This window comes from Fusarium flagelliforme (assembly GCF_020744385.1).
Source record: "Fusarium flagelliforme strain FIESC 12 MPI-CAGE-AA-0113 chromosome Unknown B0J16scaffold_6, whole genome shotgun sequence".
Classification (NCBI taxonomy): Eukaryota; Fungi; Ascomycota; class Sordariomycetes; order Hypocreales; family Nectriaceae; genus Fusarium; species Fusarium flagelliforme.
The window spans coordinates 378789-396947 of NW_025763508.1; the positions used below are offsets into that span (position 1 = coordinate 378789).

An 18159-nucleotide genomic window follows, 5' to 3' on the forward strand; every position below is an offset into this window, starting at 1 on the left:
CTTGATGGTTACAGGCGTGGATGCAACCCCGCGGGCCGAATGCGGGGTAAATCGACGCTAAACCTTCGGAACACTTCAGCGGGACATCAGTATAGCCCGCTGTAGGTGGACGAATTACAGTGGGGTTTTCGGAACGCTACAGCGGTACCTCCTGTAAAATCCACTATAGTTTGGGCCTTCGGAACGCCGTCAGCATCCGAAGTCTGTCGGATGTCGGAAGCGGGGTGAGCAAACTCTCCAGAGATTCGAAGACAAGCTCGAGATAATTGCACCGAACAGAACAACGACAACAACGACAACAATCACATATCGCAGAATGGACTACTCAATTCAAACTTCCTCAGACGCGTCGGTTCAACCGCACATCCTCCAATTCATCAAAGACTTTTACAGTATTTCCGATACTTTCGGAGAGACCGAGAAATATGTCGACCAGTTTACGCCCAATGCGACATTCGTCGTAGCTTCAAAGAAAGCTTCAGGACACCCAGGTACTTCACCTCCCTAACCCTCCACCAACTACTCTAACATTTCAGAAATCACCACTCTTAGAGAAGGAATGTGGGATGCTGTCTCAGCGCGCAAACACACCCTCGACAAGGTCTTTACTTTCGGCAGTGCTGATGAGGTCATGCTGAATGGCACTGTGGCTTTGGAGTTGAAGAATGGTGGTAAAGCCGAGATTGAGTGGGCGGGGAGGATGGAGTTGGAGAAGGGTGGTGACGGAAAGTATCGGCTCAAGTTTTATCAGGTTTATCTGGATACTGGTGCTGCTGCTGCTTATAAGAAGTAATGAATATATAGAAAGGGCTTAAAGAGTAGCTGAAAAGCAATCAAAAGCGGTTTGAATCATTGACTTCTCTTCTAATTTAACTGAATACCGTAAACTGAAGTGTTTATAAAACGAGACGTCAATCTCCAGGGGAAGATCAGTATAAGGTTCACAAGAGTAAGATAGAAAAAAAAAAAGAAATGATTGATATTAGGTATTATTCCGAACGTAATATAGGAAGAGTTCTATTTATATATTAGGCTTCTACAAGCATTAACTGGTATAGTCTCCGAGCTATTCCATCTTTATCTTAAAATTGAGCCACTAGACATACTGGGAAATCTAAACTTACCACGCAGGATGTGTAGATTAAACAATCACTGGAAAGGTGTTAGAGTTTAAATATCAGTGAAGCAAGGTCATAATATTGAACATAGACATTCTGGAATTAAATACAAAGGCTAGATACAAAGAAGAAAGAAACAATAATTTAGACAGCCCCAACAGTAACACCATTAGGAAGCACCAATCCAAGAGGCAACCCATTGCTAAATCCACCAGCATACTTATCACCCTTCTCCTTGGCCAGCTTCTCCTCAATATCCCGATACATATCATATGTGTTCATCTCCTCAATAGTCAAAACCTCCTTCTCATTCTCAACCTTGTAAGTAGAAATATCCTTGTTCACCGAGAATCCAATTCGCTCGTTGATGTTGTAAGCAGCCTTTGCAGCAGCAGCTTGAACGCGTGTAGCTCGTGGTAAGCGAACCTTTTCGTAAACTGACAAAGCTTGTGAGATATCGCCGTTGAAATAACGCTTGCTAAAGAGGATACCCAAAGCGGCCGCGTCTTCGATGGCCATGCAGGCTCCTTGCGATTGGTGGGGCATCATGGGGTGTCCTGCGTCGCCGAGAAGACAGACGTTGCCTTTTTGGATGTAGGGGTAAGGCTTGTGGACCCAGAGTCTCCAGGGCTGAATCTCCTTTCCGATGGCGAGGTGACCAAGAACTTGGCTGTCGAGTTGGGGATAAGGCTTGAGGAGATCTTCAACGGGGAGACTATCGGCTCCCCAGGCTTGTGTAGTGTAATCGCCTTGCTCGCGGGGGAAGAAGCAGTAGTAGGAAAGAAGCTTGCCGCCGTTGCAAGGGGAGAGAACAATCTTATCCCACTTGCCTTCTTGACCGCCCCAGTACTCGAGAGCTTCGTTTTGAGAATAGTCGACAAGTCCAGCCTTGACGGCTTCTTCAGTGGTGACGTTGCAGTGAAGACAGCTTTGGTCAGAAGGCTTCCTCTCAGGTTGAATACCCAGAATACCACGAACAGCAGATCCAATACCATCAGCACCAATTATAAGATCATGCTTGACAACAACACCATTGTCAAAAGTGACAGTACCGGTAGGAATATCAATATCCTTGCACTTGTGCTTAACCTCCAACTTAACAGGCTCACCCTCACCAGCCTCACTCATAGCAGTATCCTTAAGCATAGCATGCATATACTGACGATGAAACATATTGTAGACAAAACCCCAGCGTTTTTCGTAATCTTCAAGATCGTAAACGCTAACGGGCTCGCCGGTCTTCCAGTCTCGGTTGATGAGTTTCTTGAGGACGACGGGATCGCCTTTGGCGACGTCGACGTCCCATTCGTGGAGCCAGCGTGTGCCGTTGGCGGCGCAGGATACAGAAGCGCCGACTTCTCCGGCAAAGTCGGAGCGTTCGTAGATTGTTACTGTGTGGCCGGCGCGGCGGAGGGCGATGGCGACGGACATGCCGCCGATGCCACCTCCGATGACGCCTACTGAGAGGTGTTTCCAGTTGGGCATTGTGGGGGTATCCTTGATCATGGTGAATAAATTGAAGAGATTAAATGATAGGCGGAGTGATGATTGAGTGAATGATAAGACTGAGATTGATGACTTGTTAATCCCAAGATGAGAGTTGTTGATGTGAAGTTGTATTGAAGGATTGAGTGATGATGTGATTGATCTCGAGCTGAACAACCTCTATTTAGCTTTCCATCTCCAAAGGCTATCCAAACATGATCACCAGCCATTCAGTTCATATCCGCCTGCAACCACTATCAATATCTTCAACCGCTTGCGGCTGGTAACGGAAGTTCGGAACTAATGATAGGTTCAAGATAGCGGATGCGGAAGTAGTGCTGTATCCGCTAGTGTCGGGTAATGCACTGGCTTTCAGTGGCTGGAGATAGCCGCTTACTGGTTGTGTATGGGGCATGTAGATCATTGCGGGGGTAAGCGGGTTATCTGGACCGCTGGGATAAGCAGATGGATGAAGGGTTGAGCGGCACAAGGTGAAGGTTAGACTAGGTCTCAATTGAATGGTACAGAGAAGTTCCAGGGTAATGAGATTGTAGTATCAAAATTAAGAATTCATCGCTTATGATAGAAATGGGTATGTATCCCACAAAGACACGTTCAAAGTCTCCCAATCCAAACTAAAATCACCACCATCCGGCTCTTGAAATACCCAATCTTGCATCGCATCATCAACCACCCCAGGTTGAACATCTGTAAGCGGAAACATATTATCCAGTGACTCATGTACATCTTGTGAATTCTCTGGTGTGTCCAGACTAAACAATTTTGAAACGTATCGGCTCCTACCCGTGGATGATTCTGTTGAACGTCGCTTATCGATGGCGCCAGATAGAGTTGTGAGAATATCGAGATAATGAGCGGCTTGGGGACTTTGCGTAGATAAATGCTTCAGAACTTGTTTGGCGCCTTCAAAAGCGTTGTTGATGTCTGATTCGACGGGATATTTGGCGAATATTTCCAAGCCGAGGACTAATCCCGAGGCGAACACAAGAGCTCTGTATCGGTTAGCGGATGCTGAGGCTGAAAATGGGATACATACTTCATAATGCACATATTTCCCTGCAAGAGACCGACATTCAATGCTTCCACACAAGTCTGTGACAAATACATGGCAGCGTCAAGACAAGCAGCCGCCAATTGTGAATGGGCTCCCTTCCCAAGTGGCTTTGCCGTAAGAGTCGATATCAGGAATGGTCTCGACACCAGCATGACCGCCAGATAGTATAAACACGAAACATGAACCTTGGCAATGGTTCCATGTTGTCCGGCGTCTGATATTCTCACTGACGCGGGAAGCTCACGTTTCCATCGCTCGATATCTTGGAGGAATTGTTCCACTATTGCTGTCGTAACTTTCTTCTGATCGTAAAGTGTATCGGTAATTTCGTTAATGATGGAAGAAACCTTGTTGGCGGCCATTAAACATTCGGTTATTCGATCACCTGGTTGTGCAACGTCGTCAAGTTTACTATCCGATCGGATCTGGGCTGAAGCGGATGGGCGGCCGAGAAGGGAATTGACAAGTTTATCAAGGATGCAGACACTCATCCAAATGCGTAGTCTAGTCGGTTAGCCAAAGCCTCTCGGAAATTCGGGTACTTACTTTGACTGGTCCCCTGCATCTGGTTTCTGTCCATAAGACTCCCGACTATGGAGCCCAAGAGCAAGAGCCGCCTTGGCAGCGACACCGAGATACATAAACGCTGCATTCCTCCGACACTCGCCAAGCATGTAAAATGCCATGAGAAGAAATGTCCGAACCATGTCGAGATCCGGATCTTCGAGGAAGCCTTCAAATGCTTGGGCGCGTGCTTTCCGAAAGTAGGCTTGGCCTGCTCTTTTTGAGCTGGAGAGGGATTCACATTGAGCGCCGATTGCGATGATAAGGTCGAAAGAGGCTTGTTTGAGGGGAGATAACGTATCGGGAGTATCCATGTTGCGGGCTAAGTAATGAGTCTCGATTTCGGATTCGTCAAATACATGAATCAATGCTTCGGTCTGGGTTGTTAGCATGGGTGATGAGATTGCGCGGGCAGACATACCACTTTGAGATAAGAGTTCAAGTATTGAACCTTTTGCGATTGGTTCAAGACCAGCTCATGAAGTCCGTCATCCGTCGTGGCAGTTGGCGACTCAATCTCAAGCATCTTGTCGCTCGTCTCATTGTGAGAGAATGCCGATGGTCCGATTTGTTGTGAAACGAGATTGCGAACAATTTGAAGAAACGATATCGATGCAGCGCCGCCAATGTAGACTATTCCACTTAGTCAGTGTCATTCTCAGGTCATGTTTTCGGATCATGTTGTCTTACCTCTCTCGCCTCGTGAGTTCAAGAGCATCCGTGGATTCGTAGCAGACGTCGCATCCTGACCATCCTTCTCATCATCCTGCTGCGAATGCGACGGAGAAAGTGGTCGATAAGTTTCCTCCTCCACCGGCTGAACACTCTGAATTGACGAAATACTCATCCGTTCCGTAGCAGCAGCTCTCTCTGCCCTCGCCCTTGTTCTGGATCCTCTGGGCGCATACGTAATAAAGCACTGCGTCTGCAACCCGCGACGCACACATTGAGTACATGGTGCTGTACCGCTGCATCGCTTTTTCGTTTCGCGACAGAGATTGCATGCTTCTGCTGCTCTTTGGCGTTGATGGGCTGGAACAATTGGGCGAGGCATTGTGGTGGAGGAAGTGAGAGGTAAGTTGATAAGGAAAGCTTTCAGGTTCCGACGGAACGACAGATGATAAGCTGTCGGGGTCAAGGCGCTAACTTTTAGAGGAGGTAGGGGTTCAATTTGCGGGGTATCGCTGATGATAGCGCTGGAGATGTTGACTCAGCGGGTGCGATACCGAATGGTCCGCTATTGGTGCTCGTTTAGAACGGGAATAGCGGTCTACAAACATGCAAAGTAAACGGGGCAGTTTTAATATCTGTGAGTTACAAATCTGCAGACTTACTTCAACACAACTTAATTAAACTATGATTTAACTCTGTCGGTTCGATTGTTTAATTTCTTTCTTCTTTGTAGTGGATAGTAGTGTATCTCTTTATAATGTGCCTAGACGTTGCTACAGTAATTTCTTGAGGTGAGTTTGCAGCTGATTGTATGTCCTTCCTTACCTACCCAAACTGACTGCTTTGCTAATCTGTAAATGGAGTCAAAGGAAGGAGCTGGTCACTATCAAACCAGAGCCCATCAGTCACTTCCCAAAATGCAAACATGAAGTTCTCCTTCTCGACGTAACTCCACTCTCGCAAACATGGAAAGTGCATCGCACAATGCACCCGACCATCCCTCTCAACTCTCGCTCTCCCTCCCCCATCTTCGACTCTACATCAAACCCCTCATCTACCAGCAGCATGGAAGACTTTGGCGACAACAACACGCCTCAACCCCCCGAGAACCCCGAGACCGACCTGATCTTCTTCGGCCCGGAGGACGTTGGTGACAACGACGTTCCCGCTCCCCCTGCTCCCCCCGAGGAGGACCTGATAATATTCGGCCCGGAGGATTTTGGCGACAACGACACGCCTCATCCCCCTCAGAAGCCCGAACCCGACCTGATATTCTTCGGCCCAGTGGAAGAAGGCATCTCCAATCTCACTATAGCACCCTCTCCCTCCCCCGAGCCCAAAGAGGGCACATTCATCAAATTCGTCCAGAAAGGCATCTCTGATCTCGCCTCTGCAGCCGGCCTGACCAAATCCGAGAAACAGTCACTCGACCATGCCATCAGTGTATGCATGGAAGGTTGGGGTCACGAAGAAATTCCCGAAACGCCCAAATGGCAAACCCAACTCGGTCGAAACAACTCTCCCTTCGAGTACTCGGTTTCCTTCGGTCTCAAGACGGGCAAGAAGCAAGTTCGATTTGCTTTTGAACTTCCAGCCGAAAACACCATCCAGGCCATGCAAGAAAGCGCCTTGAAGCTCAATGAGAACATTGGAGACACCGACCTCGATGTTCTTTTATGGGGATTCGGTATGATCAGATACATTTTCTTTCTGCCCAATCCCATTGGGAAGTTTACAGCCTGGTATGGTTACGACGATCCCATATGGAAGATCTATCTCGATCCACAAGCCCAAGGTCAGGATAACGCGGGTCGCCTCATCTCTCAAGCTCTTCATCATCTGGACATGACCAAGGCCTGGCATGTAATTGACGACACGATGCAATTCGGGTCCGGACTGCCCATCCGCCTCGGCATTGATCTCGTCGACGAAAAGGTTGCACGAGTTGAAGTCATCGTTGACTTCTGGGGACATCCTACCAAGAATTTCGCATACTTCGCTACGGAGAGATACTACCCAAGGAACAATGAAATTGTTACTGAGGCTGAAGTCGTACGACTCTGTAAGATTCTTCTGGGTGTTGAAGATGAGGATGCGGTGTTGAATGGGGAGCCTCCTCTCGTGTCGTACTCATTCACTCGCACGGAGAACCGAGATGTTGAGCTTGAGATGACTCTTCACATTCCGGTTTGGCCGTACATGCATGATGATGCGCAGTTTCAGAAGCGAGTGGAGGAATGGATGAGGGGATTGTCGCATGTTTTGAGTGGAAAGCAGATTGACAATCTTGTTGAGGGGTATCGAGATTGTTTGAAGGCGGTTGCTCGGAGACCATTGGAAGACGGAAGTGGTTTGCACTCTTGGTTTTCTTTGAAGGACAGCAAGAAGCATGGAGATTCTATTACGGTTCATTTTTCGACGGAGATGTATGGTGCTTTGCCTGTGAGGGAGTCAGTCGGAGGAAGTCAATGAGTGAGTAGAAGAATTAACTTGAGACTGGAGACGCCCAATAAAATAGTCGATTAGAATTGGGCAACAAGAAGTCAATAGAATTATATTCACATCACCAAAATCATGTCGATATGCGATTCAATTGCTTCTTTGACTATTCCCAATTTGCCAATATCATGAAGTTTGTTAGTGCCTGACTCATCACAAAGGGCAAGCGCAGCCGCAAACTAGTGGATCTCCGCCCTTTCTGGACATGTCCGAGTCTTCGCCGCAACCCTGCAACCCATGACCTCTTCATCTTTTATCATCAAAAATGGCAGAAATCAACGACATTCTTCCGGAAATAGATTTTTCGTCATTCAATGAACCAGATACCATATCGCCAGGCATCCTTCAAGCATCTGCAGCCCCGCCGAAAATTGGAAACAGATTTTCGTCAGAGAGTGTCAAGATTTTGAGGAATTGGTTTGCGGCGCATGAGAGGCATCCGTATCCTAGTATTCAGGATGTGCAGGATCTTCAGGAACAGACGGGGCTTAATAGGCAGCAGGTTACCAATTGGTTCGCCAATGCGAGGCGGAGAGCAAAGGTTCATCTTTCGAGACCGAATTCACCAATGTACGACTCGGGGAATTCTTCGGGGAATCATACACCCATAGATACGCCTAGACGGAGACCTACGCCTGCTCCATTCGAGTATATGAATCCGTTGCAGAGATGGGCTAATTCGCCGCCCGAGCATGAAGCTGCTACTGTGGATGATATTTCTCGTGCGGTGGCGGCTTTTGGGAGACAAGGTCGTACGAGGAGTAATGGGTCGTCAATCAGCAGCAGAGGAACGTCTGTTTCTTCTCACGATTCGGGATCGTACAGTTCTGCTCATTCGAAACAGTCTTCTACTTCTTTTGACATTTTCAAACGACACGGCCGAAGAAGACGCACGAAATTAAGAAGACAGGAAGTCAGGACGAATTTGTTGCAGGCGCAAAATACGTACCAGTGCACATTTTGTACGGAAACGTTCAAGACGAAATACGACTGGCAGCGCCATGAGAAATCACTTCATTTATCCCTCGAGAACTGGGTCTGTTCACCAAAAGGTCCAACAGCGATCCATCCAGAACAAGGTCTCCTCTGCGTATTCTGCGGCGCCAAAAACCCCGACAAAACCCATCTCGACAGCCACAACCAAAGCGCGTGCATCGAACGACCCCTCGAAGAAAGAACGTACCATCGAAAAGACCATCTTCAGCAGCATTTACGCTTAGTCCACATGTCCAAGTTTTTGAAATGGCCTATGGATGAGTGGAAGGTCATGACGGAGGAGATTCGATCGAGGTGTGGGTTTTGTGGTGTTGGGCTTACCACTTGGGCGAGTCGTGTTGATCATTTGGCGGATCATTTCAAGGCGGGGAATACGATGGAGCATTGGAAGGGGGATTGGGGGTTTGAGGCCAAGATTATTGATCGGATTGATAATGCTATGCCGCCGTGTGAGTATATCTCAGGGACTTTGAGATTGTTGCTAACGGATCTCTTTAGATCTCATCCATCACGAACGAAACTCTCCTTTACCGTTTGCCGCTACGAAAGGACCAGCAGATACACCGACGAGCGCATACGAATTGATTAAACTCGAACTCGAATATTACATGCAGAATCGACATCAACACATGCCACCCGATCCCGAATTGCATTTCGAGGCATGTTCCGTTATTCTAGGCGCGGAGATTATTTCTATCAACCCAGCGTCTTCATCTCCTTCTTGGTTATGGGACATATTCATGTCCGCTGTCGACATCGCGAACCAAGCCCGTCTAAGACCAACGAAACAACTAGCCGAGTCAAGACTGAGTCAGTTGAAGATCAATGGAAAGGGAAATATCTTTGAGAATTGTGAGTTGGAAGCTGCGTTGCAACAATACATGACTACGCATATTTCCATGGGTCATTTTCCATCGGATGCGGAGTTGCAGCAAGAAGCGTGCAATGTTCTCAGTCGATCAGAAACATCATCGCCAAATCCATCGAGGAGGTTTCTAGATTTTCTGATGAGATTGGTTTGGAGTTCGACAGTTTGGCTTGCACCAGTACGACAACGCGCTTCAGCTATTGTTTCGCTGGATGATTCTTACTTTCCATGGCAAACGGATACCTTGATGCCGTTGGATTCATCGATGGAGTTGGATATGTCGTTGACACAGCCTTGGATGGAGAATCGATCGCTCTCTCCTGAGGGTGTGCCTGAATTACCTGCGATATCGACACAAATACCGGAAAACCGAGCATTGATCAGGGACAAGGTTCGAACAGCGACGCCATTCTTTATAAACGACAACAACAGCTATAGACGATTGAAACGAGAACTGTCTAGATTTGTTATGACGACGATGTCTCCAAATAATCCAAACAGACATATTCCAAGCGATGATGAACTTAAATACCAAGCACGATGGATTTTATACGACGAGTAAGTGCCGCAGCACCCAGATTTCGATTCATACTGATACTTTCAGCGACGACCCATGGAATCAAACACCAGTCGACAACGCAGAATGGCTCCAAGAATTCAAACGAGACGTCGGTCTCCCAACTTAACGAGAAACAGGACAAGCCCCAAGATCCCTAGCAACAGGCTCACTCTCAATCGAAATATCAAAGTCGAAAATATCCATCGGAATACCCAGAGTGGTGCAAGCGTTGGGAATGTCGACTATACCAGCAATGGCTCCTCGAATTGGCGCACAGGACAGCAGGAGATAGATTTGTTCACCAGAGTAACCTGATAATCAGCAATGTATAAAAGTTTAGAGAGGAATGTAATCTTACCGAATTGTTTGAGATATTCTATCGCGCGGAGACAGGATTGTCTGTATGCGATTGTTGCGTCCATAAAGTGCTGTTTTCCATTCTCGTCGACGGAGAAGCCTTCAAAGGTGAGGTAGCGGGAGGGACTGAAGGTTGGACCCATGTCTCCTGGGCGGTATACTGGAGATTTGAGACCTCGTGATTTCATGCCTCCTTTGATGAGGTCGAACTTGATGGTGATGATGCCGGCCTAGAATATTAGAAGAGTCATTGACGGGTTCCAGAACTCACCATCTCAATAGCTCCGCAGAAACTAATCTCTCCATCACCCTGACTAAAATGAAGATCTCCGACAGAAAACTTGGCTCCCTTGACATGAACAGGAAGATATGTCTTGGATCCTCTAGAAATATTATTAATATCACAATTTCCTCCATGCTCAGGTCGTCCAGGAATAGTCCTGGCACCCTCCTTGGCAATTCTCGTCATGACATCACCCTTGGCTTGTCCACCATGAGCATTGACTTCATTCGGAGGTTGAGCGACCACTTGATCAGGATGCGAGTCAGCCAGTGAAGTAACAAGTTCTCCTTCACGTTTGTTCCATTCGGCTAGGATTTCAGCGGATGGTGCACAGCCGAGAATACCAGGGTGAATCAATCCTGGGAATCGAACACCGGGTATATGACGACTAGAGCAGTAAACACCGTCGAAATCCCAGATTGCTTTCGCAGCATCAGGATAATGCTCAGAAAGAAAACCACCACCATTCTTCTTGGCAAAGATTCCAGTGAAACCCCAAGGCGAGTGATCAAATGGCTGAACATCCGTGATATTCACGACGAGTAAATCACCAGGTTCACTACCCTTGATGTCAAAAGGTCCCGTGAGATAGTGGATCTTGGTAAGGTCCACATCGCGAACATCATCAGCGCTATCGTTATTTCCGATTTGTCCGCCTGTCCAGTCGAGACATTCGATCTTGACGGTCTCTCCAGGTTCGACAGTTGCGATACTCGGAACTGTTTGTAGAAAAGTTGTTAAATGGGTGTACTGGTCAATTGAGGGGTCTTACCTTCTGGATGCCATCTGTTGTGGAGGTATGGCTGGTCTGCGGCGGGAGTGTCGAAGGAGACTGATTGAGCGGTTCTAATCTTGCCAGGCATTTTGATGATTCTAATTTAATTGAGTTACTTTGTATTTAATTGACTCAGTTTAATCAAGTTTGCAGTTATATACGTCGTGTTGATGCTTATCTCGGCATCCACCTCCGCACTCTCCGCACGATAAGAGATAAGCTCATGCAGGTGACGTTCATTCCAGATAAAGAAGGTGGTTGCATGTCAGGAAAGGGCGAAACTCGTGACACAGTAGAGATACTGTGTGTTGTTTGTCTATCGCGGGGTTAACGTTATATGAAGCTATCGTAACGCATCAACACCTAACGTTATCATCTTTTTTTGTGTGTGGATATCTCCGTGGAGACTAACGTTATCATCCTTTTGTTTCTGTGAATATCTTCCTGGAGAGTGGGGACTAACGTTGTCATCCAAACGTTACCAATCATACCAATCATCGACTATTTAAGTTAGCCATCAAGGCATACAAGCCAAAGAAGCACAGTGATAATCGCTACCAATCATCCAACATGTCTATCGAATATCATTCCCTCGGCGATTTCAAGCTTCAAAGCGGCATCGTTTTGCCAAATGCTTTAATCGCCTACAAAACATTTGGCGACTCATCTTCACCCGCCGTTCTCTATCCATCATGGTTTTCCGGATCAATCGAGGATAATGAATGGCTCATCGGCGAAGACAAAACTCTCAATCCGAAGAAGTACTTTATTATTATAACAGCTCTTTTCGGAAATGGCCAATCTACAAGTCCTTCCAACACGGACATCAGTCTCTTTCCTGATGTTACTTTCTACGACAATGTTCGAGCTCAGCGTGAACTTATGAACCATCTTGGAATCAAACATCTTCGTGCTGTGCTTGGCTGGTCGATGGGTGCTGCGCAGAGTTTCCAGTGGGCTACGCAGTACCCTGATTTCATGGACATTGTCGTTCCTTTCTGCGGCTCAGCTCGAACATCTCTTCACAACCAAGTTTTTCTCGAAGGTGTGAAATCTGCACTCATCGCAGCCAAGGGTCGGTCCTCAGCAGGTACTTGCCAGGCCGGAGTCAACGACACAAAATGGACCGATAAGGAAAAGGAAGTTGGCCTGAAGGCTTTTGGTCGAGGATACGCAGGATGGGGTTTCTCGCAAGCGTTCTACAGAGAAGAGCTCTTTAAGAAATTCTACGGCGCAGCTGATCTTGAGACATTCATGAAAGAGTTCTGGGAATCTTGGGCGTTGAGTAAAGATCCCGAGAATTTACTTGTCATGCTTCAAACGTGGCAGAGCGGCGATGTAAGCAAGCAAGAGCCTTACAATGGAGATTTTGAGAAAGCTATGGGTTCTATCAAGGCGAGGATTCTTGTTCTTCCCAGCAAGACTGATCTTTACTTTCCGTGAGTACTCTGAAGAGAAGAGGTGAATAATGCTAATGAGTTTGTTTAGACCTGAGGATTCGGAGTATGAAGTCAAGTGTATGGGAGATAATGCTGAACTCGATGTTTATCCTTCTATTTGGGGACATTGGGCTGGTGGACCGCCTGGGAATATGGAGGATGTCAAGTGGTTGGATGAGAGGTTGAGGAAGATTTTTGATGAGGCGCCGGCTAGAAGCTAGTGGTCTCGTGTTTGATGCGTTAGATATCGTGTCGTTTATTCCTGTCTAGGTATTCAAGGTTCTAGAACAACTTCTAGCGTAGTAACCTCTCCTCGATGTCCTTCGCCTAAAGATGCCATATCAACTCGTCATCGGCATTTGATACCAATCTCCTATCACGTGTCCCCCTAGAGATAACACACTCCCAATTGTCCAATCATTCTTGATCAATTCATTCTTACATGTTCATGTCGAGACAAGGCGTGACTACACTGTACTAGATTACCCCAGCTTGTCAAATTAAGGCGGCTCTAGCTTGTTGCGCTAAGGCGGATTGTCATGACAAGGCGGGTTTTCCCCACACCGCCCCTTGCCGAGAGATGGAAGCTTTGATCAGATGAGGAGTTTGAATCATTAGATGGTCCGTGGTCTTAATTATTGGTATGTGAATTAGAATTGATGTTGAGAAAGGTGAGATAGAGATGGTGAAGAAAGATAGAGGAGGAGTGGTAGAATCATCCCTATCAGCCATCAGTGGCTATCAGTGTAACTGTCACGATACCGACAGCACCGACTTCAAACAAGAAAGAACCCTGATATCACAATGATACCAATATGAACCCCTCATCGCGGGGTAAGACCCATCAAAAGCGGCCCCAACACCGACGATACCGTTAGTTCCCCTCCAACCATCCACGAGACCATTCTCATTATCAATCGTATCAATCCAGGGTATCATCGGCTATCTCTTTGTTCATTCTTTGTTCAAAAAGGGCGTGGCCGGAAGGGGTTCCGGCCACGATCTCAATTCCGGCCTCAATCTATATAGCAGAACCTTCTTCCGCCGTTCCTTCCTTCCGTTCAGATCATCATCAACAAGCCTTCAAGCCATTGACACCCAAAATGGCAGCTGCAAACACCCTCTTCCCCTACCTCCGCAAGGACCCCTCTGAACTCCCAGAAGGCGAAGATCCTTTCACCATCACAACGCGCACAGGCTATCTTCCCTTTTCTCTCCCTCTTACCAAACTTCCATCCCAATTCGACGCTGTCTCGAATCTTCTTGATGAGATTCCTATTCAGAAACAAGACGGTACACCGGGTCTTCTCGCCACGTATGGACTTGGTGATGTTATCGACAATGGCGGTCTTCCTGATTTGACACATGAGATTGATAATCTTGTTGTCAAGGGGACTGATAAGAAGGATATGGCTGCTATTACTGCTGCGTTCCGAGATTACAGCTTTATTGCTTCGTCATACCTTCTTGAGCCGTGTTGGGAACATTACTCCAAGAGTGATGATGGTGGGTATGGGCTTGGAAGATTCACTCTTCCCAAGTGTATCGCTGGTCCTCTTGTCAAGTGTGCAGAGATGTGAGTTCCCTTATCTGTCCTTCCAAACACCCACTGACAATTACCTTTCTAGCCTCGACATTCCTGCCTTCATGTCCTACGCCGCTTCCTACGCCCTCTACAACTACTGGCTCGTCCATCCCGAACAAGGTCACGATGACTACAACAACATCCGTCTCATCCGCGCTTTCGAAAAGGGTCTCGACCCAAAGTCCTCCGAAGCCGGTTTCATTCTCACACACATCCACATGGTCGCCCAAACAGGCGGTCTCATCGAAGGAGCCGTAGACCTCCTCGCAGCGACCGAGAAAACAAGCACCGCTGAAGCAAAGGCTAGTTTGGAGCTCATCCTCAACGCCATGCAAATCATCGAGACAAACATGGAGGGAATGTGGAGTCAGTCTCTTCCCAAGGATTACATGACCTACCGAACCTTCATCTACGGTATCACCAAGCAATCCATGTTCCCTGATGGTGTAGTCTATGAAGGACAGTACGACGACAAGCCTCAATTTTTTAGAGGTGAATCTGGTGCCAATGATGCGATCATTCCTCTTTTGGATCACATCTGCGAAGTCCCCATGCCCAAGAACCCTTTGACGGAGATTCTCATCGAATTCAGAGAATACCGACCCAAGCCTCACAGAGCATTCCTCAAATACATCCGCGAAACAGCCGTCGACGTTGGTGTCCGAGACTTCCTCACAAAGTCCGGCGACATGGGTCTTGCAGTTCTATACCTTCGTCTTCTCGACCACATTCGAAGTTTCAGATGGCGCCACTGGATGTTTACACGCGAGTACATCATCAAGCACACACTTCATCCCACAGCTACAGGAGGAAGCCCGATTATCACATGGTTGCCTAACCAGCTCGGTGCGGTGATGGATCTGATGGAGGAGGTTGCAAAGGGATCTGGTCTTTGGGCAGTTTTGGAGGAGGGTGTTTGGAATGGTGGTGGTTCTTTGACTCAGGAAGATTATATCTTGGTCAAGAAGATTATGGATAATGTTGTGACCAAGAAGGCTCAGTTGACCAAGGAGGTTAACAAGTATTGCCAAGATCGTGGGATTTAGAAAATATGTCAAGTATTTGGGTTAGATGCGTTTAATTGAAGTTTTGCAACAATTGAAGTGCATTGAATGTGACTATGGAGCCTGTATGGAGCCTTTGATGATGTCTTTAATGGATCCTAGATCCTCTGAAGTCTGCGATCTTTGCGACAATCCCACAATGGAGTCTGGTGACGTCTCATGATCCTCTCGAGTCGGCGATCTTGCGGCAATGTCAATGGAGTCTTTGTGGACTCCTCTCTAATGGAGTCTGAAGCTTGCGACGATGTCTTACGAAGCCAGTTAACTGTGGACGTGGTGGAGAGGTCAACTCCAACCCCCACGGCATCCACTACCGCTGGCTGCAAGGATCATTGCCTATCTTATCAGCAACAGCCGATGATCCTGCCGGCTGCAAAATTTGCGCGCCAATGAACGTCGATCGCAAAACTACTCCAAATTTTCTCCAAAAATGAAGATCAAGTGACGTAAATTGAAGAGAAAAAAAATGTTCCTGGACCAAAACATCCGATCAATCCATGACGTTGCATGTCAATCCCGGCGCCTCCGCGGCCCGATTGTAATCACAGAGACGATGATTGAGTCATAAATATCATATATATTTGTAATATACACTAAATCGCTAATAAAAACATTTCATTCGTTCGCTTAAGCGATGGGTTCGCAGGTAAAGACACCTCGGACTTCGCCATGGTGGAACTTGAGGATAATGTCATCAATGGATGCGTAGGTTCCGCCGACGAGGACAATCATGCCGATCAGGAAGATGGCACCATTGGCGATGGCGAGAGGAAGGTTCTCCTTGGAGTACCATGATCCCTTGCGGATGAGCATGAACCACATGATGGCAGGGAAGTAAAAGGTGAAGCCTGAGATGAACAGGGAAGAAGAGATGGAGAGAAGATCGTTGAAGAAGGGAATGGCCTCGGCGATGACGAATGCGACAATCGTGATGACGGTGACGAGAACCAACCAGCTGATCCATCCCATCTTGGTGTTGATGTAGCGGATGATGCTGTCCTTGAACATGCGACCGTGAATGTAACGTCCGACGACTGTGGTGTTGATGGATCCAGAAATGAAGATGACGGGAAGGGCAATACCAAAGGCAATCTTGGAGATAAGAGGACCAGCGGAGAGAAGGGCGGGAGACTTAACATCCTGGCCGACAAAGGCATAGATGAGGGCACCAGTGAGGGTGTAGATACCGATCTCAATAAGACCAAGAGCCCAGATGGACTTGACGTAGTCACGAGGGGTATGCATCTCATCCATGAAGCTGAACTGGCAGACAGCAAAGGAGTAGGCAAAGACAATGTTGGTGATGGCGATGAAGGCGTCGGTGAAGCTGAGGTTGTCCTTGGGCCAAGCTGACCAGTTGACGGAGGACATGCCGCCGACAGACTCGCTGGCCTGGATACCTGTGGCGATGATGGTGATGCCGACAGCGAGGATGATGGAGACAAAGTCGATGTAACCGAGGATGGCAACTTCAGCGAATGAAGGAGGGATAGCGACGATGAGGAGGATAATAGCGGAGACGACACCGAAGACGACAGAGCATGTTCCATTGTCGGTGAGGTTGAGGAAGGCGATTGTTCCTGTCAAGCAGTGGGATCCGACGAGGAAGATGAGTTGAAGAGAGAACATGACACCGACGAGCTGCAACAATTAGCAAGGGTCATCACCATCAATTGAAGAAGAGTAGACATACCTCGTATCCAAACTTGCCAAACATAAGTCTACCAGCATCGGCATAGTGAGAAACCTCAGGATAAGCAAGCTTAACCTGACCAACGACGTGAGAAGTGTAAATAGCCACGAATCCAAGACCGACGGTAAGAATAACACCAGCAACCATACCAAGAGTAGCAAAAGCAGAAGGAAGAGACAGACAGCCAAGAGCAATAGCCTCAACGATGAGGACTACTGTCAATCGCTTCCATCCTAGACGGTGGAAGTGGGCGTTTCCTTCGGCGGCTTTTTGCTTCTCCATGTCGACGACCGCAGACTCGCCTGCAGCGTTGTCGAACATGTCTGGGACTGGTTCCTGGTGTTTCTTGCCATGGGAGGCTGTGGTGTTGATTTGGTCTGCCATTGTTGAAGTATGGAGTTGTATGAGGAGGTGGAGGAGGAGGAGGAAGACAGAAGGAGGAGAGGAGTTATAAAGAACAAGACCAGAGATAAGAAGAAGAGAAGAAACCGAGAATGAGGCCGATCTTTGTAGTTAGTCGTCAGTGGGGACAAGATACGGTCCACAGAGTCTGGCCCAGTTTCTGTGACATGTTGAATCTCCTCACAGAGACACTACCCCAGACCCCGATGGCATTCCCCAGGTCATACCCACAGACTGTCGCATGGAACCATGGACAGGCAGGAGAGGTTCAGTTTCTCTCTCGTAAATGAAGCTCTATGCGGTGCCGAAACTCCGTGTCATGAGGCTCGAGCTTTGCTTTACATTACATAAAGTGGATCACCAAAGAGCCTCACCAAGCCTTTTGCTTGGCTGCAGCCCTGTTTGCATTAGTCAAGGAAAACTCCCCGATGGAGTCTCTCAACTGTTTTTCCATTTTTCCCCCAGATATTTGACCCAAGATTCTCCGCAAAGAGGCGAGAGATTAAGTTGAGGAGTAGACTGCACGTTTTACGTATCATAAACTGTTCAAATGCGGAGAGAAGACACTCTGTCCATGAGGGAGGTTCTTCAACTGCCGTGGACCTTCACGATTGCCAAGTACAGGTACCTTTTCTTGGCCGCTCGGCTCCGTGACAATATCGCACGAGTCTGTACGTCAGTCGCATCCGAAAAGAATTTTTACCCGGCTTGGCCGACTCGTCTTG

General features: G+C 47.6%; 9 protein-coding genes across 9 annotated transcripts; 5 read left to right on the forward strand and 4 right to left on the reverse strand.

The window, feature by feature from the left end:
• The first annotated feature begins 277 nt into the window (after window positions 1-277).
• B0J16DRAFT_346279 (uncharacterized protein) lies at window positions 278-844 on the forward strand. The gene is made up of 2 exons (XM_046128425.1): window positions 278-491; window positions 537-844. Exons 1-2 carry the CDS (start codon window positions 317-319, stop codon window positions 791-793), a joined length of 432 nt encoding a protein of 143 aa, XP_045979684.1. The 5' UTR covers window positions 278-316; the 3' UTR covers window positions 794-844.
• A 340-nt stretch (window positions 845-1184) lies between these two features.
• On the reverse strand, window positions 1185-2872 carry B0J16DRAFT_346280 (uncharacterized protein). The gene has a single exon (XM_046128426.1). It carries the CDS (start codon window positions 2622-2624, stop codon window positions 1263-1265), a length of 1362 nt encoding a protein of 453 aa, XP_045979685.1. The 5' UTR covers window positions 2625-2872; the 3' UTR covers window positions 1185-1262.
• Window positions 2873-3119: 247 nt separating this feature from the next.
• On the reverse strand, window positions 3120-5339 carry B0J16DRAFT_416813 (fungal-specific transcription factor domain-containing protein). Its single transcript, XM_046133632.1, has 5 exons — window positions 4933-5339; window positions 4664-4875; window positions 4225-4619; window positions 3661-4182; window positions 3120-3616 (listed from the first exon to the last, which is right to left on the reverse strand). The coding sequence occupies exons 1-5, from the start codon at window positions 5294-5296 to the stop codon at window positions 3181-3183; spliced, it is 1929 nt and encodes a 642-aa protein (XP_045979686.1). The 5' UTR covers window positions 5297-5339; the 3' UTR covers window positions 3120-3180.
• Window positions 5340-5858: 519 nt separating this feature from the next.
• Window positions 5859-7445, forward strand: B0J16DRAFT_346283 (uncharacterized protein). The gene is made up of 2 exons (XM_046128427.1): window positions 5859-7354; window positions 7405-7445. Exons 1-2 carry the CDS (start codon window positions 5899-5901, stop codon window positions 7425-7427), a joined length of 1479 nt encoding a protein of 492 aa, XP_045979687.1. The 5' UTR covers window positions 5859-5898; the 3' UTR covers window positions 7428-7445.
• Window positions 7446-7678: 233 nt separating this feature from the next.
• Window positions 7679-9959, forward strand: B0J16DRAFT_402493 (uncharacterized protein; the record flags this gene model as incomplete). The annotated part of the gene is made up of 2 exons (XM_046132660.1): window positions 7679-8858; window positions 8908-9959. 2 exons carry the CDS (start codon window positions 7679-7681, stop codon window positions 9837-9839), a joined length of 2112 nt encoding a protein of 703 aa, XP_045979688.1. The 3' UTR covers window positions 9840-9959.
• On the reverse strand, window positions 9807-11404 carry B0J16DRAFT_166641 (Acetamidase/Formamidase). Its single transcript, XM_046122324.1, has 4 exons — window positions 11249-11404; window positions 10465-11195; window positions 10195-10423; window positions 9807-10147 (listed from the first exon to the last, which is right to left on the reverse strand). The coding sequence occupies exons 1-4, from the start codon at window positions 11337-11339 to the stop codon at window positions 9960-9962; spliced, it is 1239 nt and encodes a 412-aa protein (XP_045979689.1). The 5' UTR covers window positions 11340-11404; the 3' UTR covers window positions 9807-9959.
• Window positions 11405-11554: 150 nt separating this feature from the next.
• B0J16DRAFT_166649 (Alpha/Beta hydrolase protein) lies at window positions 11555-13287 on the forward strand. The gene is made up of 2 exons (XM_046122325.1): window positions 11555-12690; window positions 12740-13287. The coding sequence occupies exons 1-2, from the start codon at window positions 11822-11824 to the stop codon at window positions 12909-12911; spliced, it is 1041 nt and encodes a 346-aa protein (XP_045979690.1). The 5' UTR covers window positions 11555-11821; the 3' UTR covers window positions 12912-13287.
• A 506-nt stretch (window positions 13288-13793) lies between these two features.
• Window positions 13794-15321, forward strand: B0J16DRAFT_386932 (uncharacterized protein; the record flags this gene model as incomplete). The annotated part of the gene is made up of 2 exons (XM_046131614.1): window positions 13794-14266; window positions 14319-15321. The coding sequence occupies 2 exons, from the start codon at window positions 13794-13796 to the stop codon at window positions 15319-15321; spliced, it is 1476 nt and encodes a 491-aa protein (XP_045979691.1).
• Window positions 15322-15849: 528 nt separating this feature from the next.
• On the reverse strand, window positions 15850-17568 carry B0J16DRAFT_166662 (transmembrane amino acid transporter protein-domain-containing protein). Its single transcript, XM_046122326.1, has 2 exons — window positions 17033-17568; window positions 15850-16980 (listed from the first exon to the last, which is right to left on the reverse strand). The coding sequence occupies exons 1-2, from the start codon at window positions 17414-17416 to the stop codon at window positions 15967-15969; spliced, it is 1398 nt and encodes a 465-aa protein (XP_045979692.1). The 5' UTR covers window positions 17417-17568; the 3' UTR covers window positions 15850-15966.
• Between the last annotated feature and the right edge of the window lie 591 nt (window positions 17569-18159).

What these genes read in the sequence shown, in the direction of transcription:
- B0J16DRAFT_346279 (XM_046128425.1), top strand. Translation starts at nt 317, where the DNA reads ATGGACTACTCAATTCAAACTTCCTCAGACGCGTCGGTTCAACCGCAC. An exon ending in GAAAGCTTCAGGACACCCAG is followed by an intron (nt 492 to 536) that starts GTACTTCACCTC and finishes CTAACATTTCAG; the next exon opens with AAATCACCACTCTTAGAGAA.
- B0J16DRAFT_346280 (XM_046128426.1), bottom strand. Translation starts at nt 2,624, where the DNA reads ATGATCAAGGATACCCCCACAATGCCCAACTGGAAACACCTCTCAGTA.
- B0J16DRAFT_416813 (XM_046133632.1), bottom strand. Translation starts at nt 5,296, where the DNA reads ATGCCTCGCCCAATTGTTCCAGCCCATCAACGCCAAAGAGCAGCAGAA. An exon ending in TGAACTCTTATCTCAAAGTG is followed by an intron (nt 4,620 to 4,663) that starts GTATGTCTGCCC and finishes CTAACAACCCAG; the next exon opens with ACCGAAGCATTGATTCATGT. An exon ending in GATGCAGGGGACCAGTCAAA is followed by an intron (nt 4,183 to 4,224) that starts GTAAGTACCCGA and finishes CTAACCGACTAG; the next exon opens with ACTACGCATTTGGATGAGTG.
- B0J16DRAFT_346283 (XM_046128427.1), top strand. Translation starts at nt 5,899, where the DNA reads ATGCACCCGACCATCCCTCTCAACTCTCGCTCTCCCTCCCCCATCTTC. An exon ending in GGAGATGTATGGTGCTTTGC is followed by an intron (nt 7,355 to 7,404) that starts CTGTGAGGGAGT and finishes AGAAGAATTAAC; the next exon opens with TTGAGACTGGAGACGCCCAA.
- B0J16DRAFT_166641 (XM_046122324.1), bottom strand. Translation starts at nt 11,339, where the DNA reads ATGCCTGGCAAGATTAGAACCGCTCAATCAGTCTCCTTCGACACTCCC. An exon ending in CAACAGATGGCATCCAGAAG is followed by an intron (nt 11,196 to 11,248) that starts GTAAGACCCCTC and finishes TTCTACAAACAG; the next exon opens with TTCCGAGTATCGCAACTGTC. An exon ending in AGAATATCTCAAACAATTCG is followed by an intron (nt 10,148 to 10,194) that starts GTAAGATTACAT and finishes GCTGATTATCAG; the next exon opens with GTTACTCTGGTGAACAAATC.
- B0J16DRAFT_166649 (XM_046122325.1), top strand. Translation starts at nt 11,822, where the DNA reads ATGTCTATCGAATATCATTCCCTCGGCGATTTCAAGCTTCAAAGCGGC. An exon ending in AAGACTGATCTTTACTTTCC is followed by an intron (nt 12,691 to 12,739) that starts GTGAGTACTCTG and finishes GAGTTTGTTTAG; the next exon opens with ACCTGAGGATTCGGAGTATG.
- B0J16DRAFT_166662 (XM_046122326.1), bottom strand. Translation starts at nt 17,416, where the DNA reads ATGGCAGACCAAATCAACACCACAGCCTCCCATGGCAAGAAACACCAG. An exon ending in TTGGCAAGTTTGGATACGAG is followed by an intron (nt 16,981 to 17,032) that starts GTATGTCTACTC and finishes TAATTGTTGCAG; the next exon opens with CTCGTCGGTGTCATGTTCTC.